The 14,144-nt window shown below is 33.7% G+C and overlaps 1 protein-coding gene and 1 long non-coding RNA gene across 2 annotated transcripts; both read right to left on the bottom strand.

Moving 5' to 3' along the window:
* Positions 1–4,395: 4,395 nt before the first annotated feature.
* On the bottom strand, positions 4,396–7,565 carry LOC129876751 (uncharacterized). The gene is made up of 2 exons (XR_008763409.1): positions 7,132–7,565; positions 4,396–4,723 (listed from the first exon to the last, which is right to left on the bottom strand). It is a non-coding gene; the product is annotated as an uncharacterized LOC129876751 (long non-coding RNA).
* Positions 7,566–10,076: 2,511 nt separating this feature from the next.
* LOC129877528 (peroxisomal and mitochondrial division factor 2) lies at positions 10,077–12,247 on the bottom strand. The gene is made up of 2 exons (XM_055953045.1): positions 12,121–12,247; positions 10,077–11,347 (listed from the first exon to the last, which is right to left on the bottom strand). Exon 2 carries the CDS (start codon positions 11,337–11,339, stop codon positions 10,461–10,463), a length of 879 nt encoding a protein of 292 aa, XP_055809020.1. The 5' UTR covers positions 11,340–11,347; positions 12,121–12,247; the 3' UTR covers positions 10,077–10,460.
* Positions 12,248–14,144: the final 1,897 nt, after the last annotated feature.

The following is a 14,144-nucleotide window of genomic DNA, read 5'->3' on the forward strand; positions in this document are numbered from 1 at the left end:
ATATGCGCAAACTGGTCTGGAGATCATGGTTAAGGAGTTTAATTGATGCCTAGATACAAGAGAAGAGCTATATATAAAGAGTAATGAGGATGTACCTTACTGGTGGGAGGTAGCAAGTACTCCGTGGAATTATTAAGGTGTTGGTGAGAAGTAGCAAGTATATACCCTGTGAAATTAATCGAGGTGCACGTAAGTTGATTCATACACCATGATTATCTAAATAAAAATGAAGTGTAATAAAGACAGAAGTTGTTAATATAAGCATAAATGAAAGAGTATGAGGTCAGCTGCATATGTTGCAGGTTGCATTTAAGGTCTCATTTAAAATCTCACATATAACATGGACAAATGTCCTTCGTCACTCTAAACATATCCAAGTTATGTCATTGTCACAAACACAAAATACTTTTTATAGTACAATTAATGAAGTTAATTTCATTATAATGTATGTAAGAATTGAAATGTATCACTCATAATGGTGATTATTTGAAAGTTCGAGCGCTACTAAGCCAACCAACCCCTTCTCTTCACTCGATACAAAGCAGTCAAAGTACCTACGACTCTGCCACATGCCTTGTATAATTATCACTCACCTAGGCTCTTCTAGCTCATCTCGTACAATACGATGAAATACGTGAAGCAGTTGAGTCATAGCTCCTCGATCGCTATATTCGTGCTATATACCAAAAGCTATATATGTGTATATATACAGCCTGTACATACAAGTAATCTGTAGCTATAAATTCTTTATTTCCTGACAAGTTTCTCAGGTTTGGGAGTGTTGGAGAAACTTATAATGAGTCGATGTCCTGTTTCATCAGCTCTTAACAAACTCTACAAATTAATACTAAACTAATGGAAAATTGAAATATCATCAAACCTCTTTATAACAATGTCATTTGTTCGAATTTTTTTTGTTGTTTGTTACAGAAAAATAATCTTATAAAGAACATATAATATAACATAACATGAAAAATTGATCCCGAAAAAACTTAATTGTTATAGTGAAGTGTTATTATAGAGAATGGTTGTTATAGAGAGGTCTAACCATATATCTTATGTATCGTATTGCACTATCACATTTCCTTCTCGAGAATCAAACTGTATGAACTTTGACTAACATTTTAAGATGTATTTTTTTAGCATTTTAATATAAAAAAGATTGCAACTTATATGAGAGTTTCCACAAAGGAAATACTTGTAAGAAAATTGCATGAGTAAGACTAGTTTTGAGCTGACATGAATAATGTAAGACTTTAAGCCTTCTCAGACAGGGTAGGTGAATGAATACACATTGAAAGTGTAGTAAATGAGAAAGCAAAGTTAATTGTCAATTTTTGCCCTCCCTTGGGACTTTGAGCTTTTAAGTTTTTTGTCTGTCTATCTATGTCAAAGACACCTCTAACCAGGGCGGATCTATAGTGTTGATTACAGGTTTACGTGAACTGAGTAGTTTTTGTTTCGGCCTTGTTTATCTATTAAGAAGTTTACTAAACATTTGACTGTAAACTAAGTTATTATTATAGTATCAACTTGAATAACTTGAAGAAGTTGTAAGAATTCAAAAGATTCAAAACCTGAACATCTATTGTTTGATTATTTTTTTTTCTAAATGGTAAAATTGTGGTTTTTGATCACTAGGCCACTTCCCCCTTTTCTGCTCGAATCGAATCACAAGGGTCTATTATATGCGATCTTACCCTTCACCTTTCATTCTGTAAGAGGTTGTTTCCACAGCTTGAATGCATGACCTCCTGATCACATGACAACAATTTTACCAATTACGTCAACACTTCTTTCAAACCATATATCTAAATAATTCGAATAAAAAATAATAAATTTATTTGAGACTACAAAACTCGCTCTTCGTGCCTCCTTGACTTCTCAAACTGAACTAAGACTGTTCAACTAGAGTATAGCCGGAAGGAGTCTTAGATCCGCATCTAATTACAGCTAAGCTCTAGGAAAGGAGCAATATAGGCTGCAATGGAACTGTACTCAATTCGAGTTGTAATAAATGTATAGAGACAAGACCATCATTAATATGAGGACACACCCATATCCCTTGGCATTATTTGCACATATACTTAATTTAATAATATGATATCTGGAATTAGACTTGACAAAGTTAAACTTCAAAAAAATGCTTAAAGTTACATGTGGTGGGACTTTGAATAGAAATGACTAAACTTCAGTCATATATGATTTGAGGCTGAAGTTGATGCAAAAATAGTTGAATTTCAACTGTATGTGCTTAACATCAGTCAACTGTGAGTGAAATTAAATTTTGTCACGACTAACTTCGAATATTATATGTCTTTTAAGTTATCCCAAAGTGGAACATGTGCAAAAATCAAACGGTTACGTCATTGCTTATGACTCATTAAAGGAGAAACACTTTCTACTAAAAAAACAAAAATTATTTCTATGAGTTTAACTTGAGACTTTTGATTAAGGTCGAAGAGATTTGATCCGTCTCATCACCACACTTCTCAGATGATTAATATAAAATGTATAGACATAGATGAATTAGAATTAGTAGATCTGTTAGGGTCATTGTAAGTAGTTTCCCTCCTCTTTCTTCTTATTTATCTCTTGAAGGCTGCCAGCATATCCTTAATGAAGAAGAATACAACATTATTACGATTTAAAAAAATAATATATATATATATATATATGTGTGTAAAATGACCAAATTTCCCTTTTTAATCATTTTACCAAATATGAGACAGTTTGAGTGCTTGCTTGGGATTGATGTCAAACAAGGACTAATTGACACATTTGACTTTGACAGAGTATTGGAAGGGAGGTTTTCTCCTACATTTAAGTTACCAAAGGTTCAAAATTTCAAGAGCAATAGGTGCAAGATTAGGAATAGAGAATTTACTTCTTGAGGTTGTGAGAGAGAAGAAAAGAGAAATAGAGTTGGTAATGTCAAAAATTCTATTTACTTCGGTCGAGGGTCTACTGGAAACAACTTTTCTATCTTTACAAGGTAGCACCCTCCCAAAATTTCGCCTGTGAAATTACACTAAATACCCCGCGCATAGCGGGAGCTTTAGTGCACCGGGCTGCCCTTTTTTATTTTATTGTTATTATTATATTATATCTGATTTCATCTACAAAAGAAGGTCAACGTGATACTCAAATTGCTCTCACTGACATTAGTGCAGGTGCCAGCATCGACATAAATTCCCCACCATGTTTTTGATCAAAAAGAGTGTGTGAAACTTCGAAGGGACATTCACGCTTTGATTCATGAGCAATTTTACGAGAACATTATGAAAGAGGGGAATGGCGATTGTCCATGCACTTTCAGGAAGTGACGAAAATATATTCCAGCGCCGCGAAAGACAATGCCATTGAAGGACATAATATAGGACTGTTCACCTGCATAAAGACATCAAATTAGGTCTCAATAAAAAAAAAGTTCTCAACATTGGATTAGTTCTCAATGAAAAAGGTCTCAAGTCAAGAATCTCTTTGCCATGTCATCTAATATATAGCTCAAGCTCGAACTTTTCATTAGTACTTAATTATATTACTACTCTCTCAGTTCCAATTTAGGTGACACCGCTCAAATTTTGAGAGCAACCAATTTAATTTTGATTGTGTATTAAGACATCGAATCTTTACATTTTTTAAAATAAAATTTACATTTGCAATTTTTCATATCTTCTCTTGGGAATGATCATTGCAGATTTGAGAATTTGTGCTTCTTGATGATGCTTTTTCATATTCAATCAGATAGTAGCAAGTATATAATGTATTCATGTGAACTATGTTGCTAAATGGTAAAGTTGTTGGCCTTGGAGTAACTGGTAAAGTTGCTGCCATGTGACCAGGAGGTTACGGGTTCAAGCCTTGGAAACAGCCTCTGGCAGAAATGCAAGGCAAGGCTGCGTACAATAGACCCTCGTGGTCAGGCCCTTCCCCGAACCCCGCGCATAGTGGGAGCTTTAGTGCACCGGGCTGCCCTTTTTTTTTTTTTATGTTGCTAAATGGTCATTGGATGCATGTCAAACCCTCTAAAAGTAGTTATTTTTGAAGAATACAACACAAATGCAGCAACATTTTTGAAGAGTACGAATAACATAGTATGTCAAAGTGAAAACAAAAAACTAATCCCTATTATCCAATGACCATAGACATCCAAGCTAATTGAGCAGTAGATTCTCACTGAAGTTTGAATGGTAACAAATAGCAAATATAATGTATTCATGTCAGCTATGTTGCTCGCTCGGGCTGTTCAAAAATGTCACTAGTTGTGTGGTAATACTCCAAAAGTAGTGCATTTTTGGAGAATCAAATATGGATACAACAATATTTTTGAAGAGTCCGAGCAACGTAGCATGTCAAGAGTGAACAGAAGACTAATCCCAAACAATAACCATAGACATTCAAACTAATTGAGCATTAGACTTTCATTGAAGTTTGAATGGTAACAGATTGATCAAAACTCAGAAAATATAAACCTGAGTAGCTTATATATGCAAGAAAAAATACTTCATCCACTATGAATAATTGCTACTATTGTCAAAATATGATACAAAGCTTGATATGCTTCGCGGACCGATGGCTTCATTCCCTACTTAAGGAACAATGTACTTACAAAAGTTCACATGTTCCAGAAAAGCACAAGGAACAGAATATTCAACCAGGTTTAACAGTTGAACACGTCAAAAACTCCGAAACAAGCTCTGCTCCTACTTCTCTATCTAACCTGCAATATATAAGTCAAGAAACAGTCAGAAATCGACAAAAGGAACACAGCATGGGGCTGCATAACCATAGCATTGAACAGTTCAAAAAGGATTAATGCTTATTTTTCGAGAAGAAAAATAAATGGGTCGAGCATCAAGAAAGTACAAGTCTCAACAAGTCCATACACCCTTGCTCCAACTCTGTGCCCAATATGAGGTTTTTGCCAACCTTCACCGTGACAAACAACCCATTTATTTATCAGAATCCCCTGACTGGCATAAAGTTTCAACCGAATACAAGGTTTCTGCCTTGGGGATTTATGTTCTATCGAAAAACTCTAGTAACTCAGCGCCTTTTCCAGATTATCCAACTTTTTCCTCTTCAACATGGATGAAAAATAACCTTCTCCATTCTAGTTACACTTTGAAAATACCCTACCAACCATCTCATAAAGAAATGTTTAGTTCTCTGACTCCACCTACTAAGAGCAAAGGAATAGTTGACTGTTTTTCTGCCCCTTCGCTTGAATCTTGCCTTTTTACTCTTCTTGTAATCCCCGGCAAATTCTGGAAGATTATAAATACTAGATTACTCAACTGTCTATTCCTCCAACTACCAGTACATGAATTATAGAATTAGACTTGGCAGATAAAGAAAATTGCACGTCCTTTGTAAAGAAAACCGCAAGTCCTTTGCAACTGCAGGTCATATGCATCAGAAGAATTTTGACCTCCAGCAAGAATTATTTTTTTTACCTCAAACATGAGCTCTACCGTAATTATTAATATCACTGACCACTCTAATATCCTCTGTAGTGAAATTGAGAGAAGTATTCACCTCAAGATCTTTGAATAACCCAATACCGTGGTCCGTGGTGCAAAAGTTATAAACAGCTTCTTCGAATTCACTAATGAGTAAATATCCAAATAACTAAAATGTGAAATTCTTACAACTTTTTCTAAAGATATCCACTTTCCTCCAATTATAATCTCACTGCTCCAAAGTTCCTCATTTTTATAACAGATCTCTTGGTTCCCTGGGAAGGGAGGCGGTAGGAGAAGAAGATATCCTACTCAAAATACACCTTTAACATCATCCAGCTTATATGTTTATATATTAAGAGTTCCATTCACTACATAAGTGGCTTCTCTGAGCAAAAATATGTTTAGAAAAAAATAATCAATATTTCAGCCTACAAGAGAGTCACTTCAAGTATATACAGAAGATACCGGGTCAAACAGAGTTACAGAGAATATGCCACAGCCAACAGAAGCTCCTCAAAATTTCCCATTTGAAAAAAATGAACAAACCAAAAGAAAAGAGAAAAGGGCTACAAGAGTGTAGATTCAAGTATACACAGCAGATACAGTGTTAAATAGAGAATTCTAATTGGAAAAGTGCCATAACATGTGAGAAAAAAAATGCCAGTGCCAACAGAAGCTCCTCGAAATCTCCTATTTAACAAAATGAACAGACCAATTTTGAAAGAACAAAACACCACAGCAAAAGTGAAAAAGGGGGGTTACACAATATGTTCATACAAAATCAAGAAATGAGCTTTATGGGTTCGGTCCATAAATTACACCTTCAAATCATCCAGCTTATATATTTATCAAAATAACATCTTTAAATCATCCAGCTTATAATCTACTAAGAGTTCCATTAACCAATAAGTGGATGCTCTGAGCAAAAATATGTAAAAAAAAATTCAATCTTTCATCCTACAAGAGAGTAGCTTCAAGTATATACAGCAGATACAGGGATAATATAAAGCTCCAATTGGAAAAAGTGCTACAACATAGAAGAAAACAAATGTTAAGGCCAGAACAGAAGCTCCTTAAATTTCCCATTCAGGAATAGAACTTGATGAAATTGACAAAATGAACACACCAAGATAGAAAGAACCTAAGTTGCGCGGACTTTGATGCATCCTTGTTGGATTCTCCAAAAGTACACTACTTTTGGAGAACCCGACATGCACCCATTGACATTTTTGAAGAGTCCCAGCATCGTCACAACTCAAAATTACACAATCATACTATCCAGCTTATATATCTACTAGGAGTTCTATTCACTATGTAAGTGGCTGCTCTGAGCAAAAAAAACATGTAAAAAAATTTAAAAAATCAATCTTTCAGCCAACAAGAGCATAGCTTGAAGTATATACAGCAGATACAAGGATAAATAGAAAATTCTAATTGGCAAAGTGCTGATAGAAGCTCCTCAAATTTCCCATTTGACAAAATGAACAATACAACACACCAAAAGGAAAAAAAAAGGTTACAAAACTAGTCCATACATAATCAAGAACTGAGCCTTATGGTGTTCTGTCCATTTTCAGAAGCTTAACAAACAACAGCAAGAACAAACTGAAAGAAAAGTATGAAAATTACTAAAAAATGAGCAAAAGGGTGTTCAATGCTTTACCTTTCTTGAGGAAAAAAACACCTGCCTGAAAAATGCAGTAGCAGTAATGCCATAGCCAAGAACTTAGAGTTGGTCCAAACAAACCCTAATTAGTCAAACTGATTTTAACACACACACACACACTCTCTCTCTTCTTGAAAAGAAAAAAAAAACTTAAAGCTTTAAGCTTTGTTCTTTCTTCTTTATATGTCTTGTACTACCATTAAAGACACTGAGTTTTCAACAGTGAAGACTAGTTCTTGTTTTGAAGATTTGTGAGGGTTTAAGAAGAGGGGTTTTCCCGAGGTGCACGAATTACGAGAAAGAAAAGGAAAGAGGGGGGCGGGGAGGGGGCCAAAGTGCATAGGGAATAAGTTTGAAACGGCTACACACAGCACGGCAGCAGCAGAGAGCTCGTAATTTTCAAAAGTAGTCAGAAATTGTTCCCACTAATGTTTGTGGTAAAATTATGATCGAGGCGTATTCAGAATTTAAAAACGACATAATCCAATGTTACTCGTTACAAGTGCACCAAATCTACTTTTGTATTTTATAGTGTAACAAAATATATGATCCTTCTTTGAGCATATAAACTTATATATACATCATTTTTTTCTGAAGTTAACGAATGTATGCGTGCTCCACCTCTTTTCATGTGGATTCGCCCTTACCTCCTATGTGAAATTTGCAAGTACAACAAATTATAATGTATGAATTATTTATATTGGTGAGTAATATAGAAATATAAGTTTTTTGCTTTGCATCGAATTTAACCACTTGCATGTGCGGCCCCTTGTTGGTGCTTCGTTTGTTGCAATGCATGACTCAGTACATATAATGCTTAGTATCTAATTTTATTCGCTCTCCTAATTTTCGTTTCTTGGTGTTAATGTCATCCCTCCCAACAAAATGCTTTCTCCTTTAGTGTTCTTTTTGCTCTATACATTTCATCGATCTTGTTGAAATTTTTTGAGTCTGTGTCATACTCGAGCTTGATAATTTTCATCATTTATCTGTCGATGAGATTTGAAATTTGATGAATGACTTAAAAAGCCAATTATAGACTATTTACGCTCAATAATTTCGGATAATACTTGCATTTCTATGTATTATATCATGATACGCTTAAACATTTCGAATAATACTTGCATTTATGGAATTATCTTACACCGAATTATTTTGAATAATTCGCTCTTCTAGTTTTCGTCTTTTTTTGGTATTAATAACCAATCTAACAAATTTAAAATTGAGACATAGTTAATTTTATATCCTTATATAAAAAAAAATGTTCATCCATAATCCACCCAATATATCAAATTCACAATTTCTTACAATAACAATCGCCTGAATATATGTTCACAACATTAAAATCTCCTATTAAACACAATTTGTAAAGGACAATTTAATATATCACACATCTTTAATTCACAAGATTCAATTATTTATTTTTTACTTACTTTTTAATATTTTGTATTCAGCTACACTCGAACAAATAAATTAAAACGGAGAAAGTCAGTATTTAATGAAAAAACCTTTGCCTTGATATTCAAGCAAGGCCGATTGTGTCAGCCAGTGGCAATTAATTGCTTGATTTCACCAGACTAGAAAGTAGCAGCTGCTATTTATTGCCTAGGCCAAAAATTGCATGGCTAGCTTACAACTTTTTTGAGCAGATCCGTAACATAAAACACAGCTTAAATCCAGTCTAGTCTGGTATTAATTAAGTAGAAATAGCGTTCAGTGGTCACTTCACGGAGTTATAATTTCATGTCATTGGCTTATTTTCAATTACATGAGCAAATAAGTGACTATTTGTGGGTCTCTTGCATGTTCAAAAGTAGATTCAGAAGTTTAAGTTTATGCATTCTGAATGATAGGACGACTACTAGGTTCGGGATAAGTTACATACACATAATAATAAGTGGATTTATAAATAAAGGGTCTAAGCCAAAGCCATTGGATTCTACATAACTCTCAACTTCAACGGTAGATCCGTGCCAGTCATTGTCTTTTTTGGAAATAGTAAACAGTGTTCACTAGAAAAGCATTCAAGAGGGTAGTTATAAAGCATATACTAGTAACAACAATAACTACGTTTTAGTCCCAAACAAGTTGGAGTCGCTATAAAATCTCCACTTTCATGTCATTTCATTTCAATTCATGATGAATCCTAATGTACCGCTGTAGTCTTATAAAATGACTTTCCCAAGTGAGGCCTCTAAGCCAAAACCTTATACAGAATTTAGAAAATGAGAGGTTGTGACAAGAAACAAACAACAACATACCCAGTGTAATAGAGAGATTGTTTCTGATACATCCTTGGCTCGATGAAAATGAATGACAAGAAACAATCAAAAATATTCGAAGCCAGTAGGGAACAGAAGCAAGTCTGAGTAACAGCTTAGCAAACATAAATCAGCAACGATATATTGCGCAATGTGTAACAAAAAGGTTTTATTATTGCCATGATGAAGCAAGAATTCTTGAACTAATATACACATTTGAACGTAAAATAAAAAACACATGAATCTACAAAATATTCAGCAATTGGCTTAGATGAGAACTTCAGGACTAGTTTGCAGGACGAAAGTTAAGCACGAGAACTTAAAAGAACTTAAAATTCAGGCCATTTTTGAGTCGATCTCAAGATATACACCGTAATCAATATAACTAACAAGTGAAGGCAAAAGATCAACCAAAGATACTAGAGGTTAGTAATTTCACTGCAGCACCTCGTTTATCAGATCAAAGTCACTTCAAAGAATATACGATTACCTCTACAAAACACGCATACAAAATACTGAATTAGAAATCTTTTCTAGTTTCCCCAATGCTAAAGCGATTTTTCAAAGTAGACAGGCATCAGTCATTAATCTAATCATTAAGCTAATCAGAAGGAGTTGTCATATGATTGCAACAGCAACAATATGGGAGCATAGCACCAACACTCCAGGTAGCCAAAATAATCGACTAAAGTAGAGTTATATACGAACTTCATTATTAGAGACAAATCAGTACTACATATGAATTCAATGCTTCAGTGCAATACAAATGATTTCTTTGAATGGTTACACCAACAAACTTGTTTCAATGGGGAAAACAATGGTTGCAATAAAAACTCCTGCAGCTGAAAGAGATGTACTAACAGAATTATGTAGCCTAGTCCACTTTAGCAAACAAAATGCAGTTCATGGAACTAGCTAATCAAGATAACAAATCCGATCTAGTATCAGGTGAGATAACAAAAAGCTAAATACGAAAGCCCAACATAACCAAAGCGCTATCAAAAATTGTAACGTCCATACTTGGTCAGGTTAAAAACTCAGACTTCTTCAAGACAAGCTCTCAGTTTATGGTTTTCTTGCATATCGAAGAAAGCACAAAATACCTACCACAGCAATGGCAGCAACTGAAGAAGCAGCCACCACTAATAAGTCTAAACTGCCACCGGGAGATTTAACCTTATCCTCTCCTGAAATACCATTAATATTGCTGTCGACATCTCTTTCAGTAACCAATGTTTCCTTCTCCTCCAACTTCTTCTCCAACTCGGTCACTTTACTCATCATTTCTATTACCCTCTTCTCCAACTGATCTTTCACCGTATGAAGCACCTCCTTCTCCTTTTTCCACGCCTCGTTGTTCTTCACAGTGGTCTTTAAATCCTCAAGCTGTTTCTTCAAGCCCCTAATTTCTTTCTCTTTCGCTTCTACTTCAGCTCTCTGATCTTTTTCACTTGCTTCGAACTTCTTGACTTTCACCAATAACAAATTCCTTTCACTCTCAATGGCATCCAATTTCACACTCTTCTCATTCTCACAACTCTTTAACCCCTCTAGGGCCAACTTCAGTTTCGATAACTCAGAATTCGATTCTTCCAGATCGTTCATTGAAGTTATGAGATCATGCTGCAGTCGAGACTGTTCACCCTCGAGCTCTGCTGCTCGGGCAGCTACCGATCCTAAATCCCTATTCTCCGACTCAAACTTCTCTGCCTTCTTCTGCAGCTCCACTTTTTCGTTCTGGATTTCCTCGATTGAGTGTTTAGATTTCTCCATCCTCTCTTTGATGACTTGGTTCTCGCGAAAAAGCTGATTATTCTCTTGCTCTAAAGCAGCAATCTTGTGTGTCAAAGGAGCTGTTTTCAATGCAGCATCAGAATCTTCCTCTCCTTCGATCTCCACTGCATCATCAAAAACATCCCCATTGGCAGCATTCTCATCAGCCATAGTTAAACCTGAAATTAATCCACCAAACATTCAACAACAACTACGCCTCAGTCCCAAATAAGTCGGAAATCCGAGAATATTCCTTTCAATCACTAAATCCAGAAAAATAAAACTTCAAGAAAATCGAAAAACACCCAATTCACTGACCCAAAGATGATTATTATTTTTTTGTCGAAATCACTATTTGATGAAAACTAAATTAATCAGAAAATTTGACAAGCACCCAATTCCACTAACCCAAAAATGAAATTTTTCATAATCACCAATGATGAAAAAAACTAAAATTAATCGAAAAATTGAAAAAACACCCAATTCCACTAATCCAAAAATGAAAATTTTCATAATCACCCAATGATGAAAAAAACTAAAATTAATCGAAAAATTTGAAGAACACCCAATTCACTGACCCAAAAATGAAAAATTCCAAAATCACCCAATGATGAAAAAAACAAAAATTAATCGAAAACTTCGAAGAAAGAAAAACCCAATTCACTGACCCAAAAATGAATTTTTTCATAGTCACCCAATGATGAAAAAAAACTAAAATTAATCGATTTTTTTTTTTTGAAAAACACCCAATTCACTAACCCAGAAATGATTATAAAAAATCATCTAAATCACCATAGAATTCAAATTACAAATACAGCATTTCCCTTCTTAATATGTATTCTACCAAAATAACATCAACCCTTCAACCCCAAACTAACAAGATCCTCAATATTCATTTTCATTTCATATATATAATCAAAAAAAAAAAACTTTAGGGAATGTGAGAGCTAACCTGAGAAATGAAGAATGTGAATTCGATTGGGATTAGGGTTTTGCTTGTTACTGTATTTGAGTCTAAAAGATCAATTTTTGTTCTTATTAGATTGTGATTTTTTGATTGAGCCTAAAAGGAATCTTGAAATGATTTTTGATTTAGTGGGGCTTTATGTGCCTAAAGAGATGTTATAAAAAGCCCAAATCTATTGGGCCTAGTTTAGGGGTAGTAGGGTAATTGGGCCATCTCCTAATAGTAACCGATTATACTTGTCGAGAGTCTATCATAAACAGTCTCTCCATCCCACAACAATAAGGGTAAGATCTCGTATATGATACACCCACTTGTAGAATCACATTGAATATATTGTTGTATGTTGTTATAGTGTATAATGTATATCTGGATATTATATATAGATTATTCTGTAATTATATTGGTCTATTGTCTTAAACCTAAAGAATATATAGAGTATTTCTTTTGATACTCATGATCTTATAGTAACTTTTTCCTATCGAATTAAGCGATTTTGTGTTGGGTGGATTTCGTGACACTAAAAGTTGAAAGAGCTTCAACATAATTTCGTGATGAAGAAATGATGAGATTTTTCTATTGTGAAATCAGTTTAAAGAAGAAATTTCTTGTTATCGTATTATTGAAGAAATCAATTTGTTTGTTTTGTTTTTGACTCAGTTTTTTATTATTCGTACCAGTTTGATCAAATTTAATTTTATTATATGTTTCACTTGAGTTGAGGGTCTATTACAAATAATTTCTCAATCTACACAAGATAGAGGTAAGGATGCATGCATACATACATACATACATATATATATATCACCCTCCTCATATCTTACTTGTGAAATTACACTGAAATATTATTGATGTTGCAAAATGCAGAGTCCATATCTGGAGACGACGTTTCTTAAGATCACTGATTAAGGATAGAGGGATCTCAACCATCCACCATAAATCATTTATGTGTGATTGATAATCTATGTTCTATTTTCCTCCATCTTTATTTTCTGCATTAACTCAATCAATATGATTGTCCAATCTTGTGAAAAAATTATTTTAGAAGTTTAATTAGTGGATCCACAAAACTAAGTTAACCATTGTTTGTTATTAATTGGAGCTAACAAGCTATTATATTCAAATTCATGGAAAATTAATGCTTATTAAGTCGATGACTCTTGAGAAAATTTTCTTCTTTTACACTTGGATAAATAAAAATAGTATTGTAATGGAGTAATAAGTACTTATTCAATCATTTATTAAATGTTTTGAGTTTGTGCTATGAGTAAATCACCATTTTTTGTTAAGAATCGTTTTATTAAATTTAATCAAACGTCAATATAAATATTAAACACCAAATAAAAAATTAAAAAAAGAAACATTCTTAACGAAAATTGACACTGTACTTGAGGTCGATGAAAATATCAATCTCCTAAAAAGTTCTTTATGTTAAGGTCACATGATGTTAAAAGCTTCCTTTTTTTTTGTTTCCTAATAAGATTTCTAAATTTAGACAAATTAGCATATTTTTTTCCTTAAATTCAAAAACAATTTATTTTATTTTATTTTTTATTCGATGCTCGAAATTTGTTTTGGAGCTTAATTAATTTGAATTCATATCGTGAACTGGAAAGTCTCATTTGTAGGGATAGATAATCTCTATCCGAAATAATTTCATACTCAAAACTCAAATTCTTAATTTTTTTAATTTAAAATTAAATAGTACTTATCACTCCGTCACAATTTTGACGGTGATGCAAACAACTTATAACTATATCTTGGACAGGAAATTTCCAAATAATCAAAATATTATAAGGTAGTTGCCAAGTCTTATGGGATGTGTGTAATTAAGTCAAAGATAATTATGGGGTTGCTTTCATCCTAAAGTTTGACAAGGATATTATACATTTTACATTATACAACTCATATAAGCTATAATTTTGTCTTTTTTTTAATATATAATACGAAAAAGTGGCCCATCCACATTTTTATGACTTAATTTAGTTATAAAAATAAATACATAATTATTG

This window comes from Solanum dulcamara, chromosome 12, assembly GCF_947179165.1.
Source record: "Solanum dulcamara chromosome 12, daSolDulc1.2, whole genome shotgun sequence".
Classification (NCBI taxonomy): Eukaryota; Viridiplantae; Streptophyta; class Magnoliopsida; order Solanales; family Solanaceae; genus Solanum; species Solanum dulcamara.

Bases quoted from the DNA above. Each gene is read 5' to 3' on its own strand.
- LOC129877528 (XM_055953045.1), bottom strand. From the start codon at position 11,339: ATGGCTGATGAGAATGCTGCCAATGGGGATGTTTTTGATGATGCAGTG.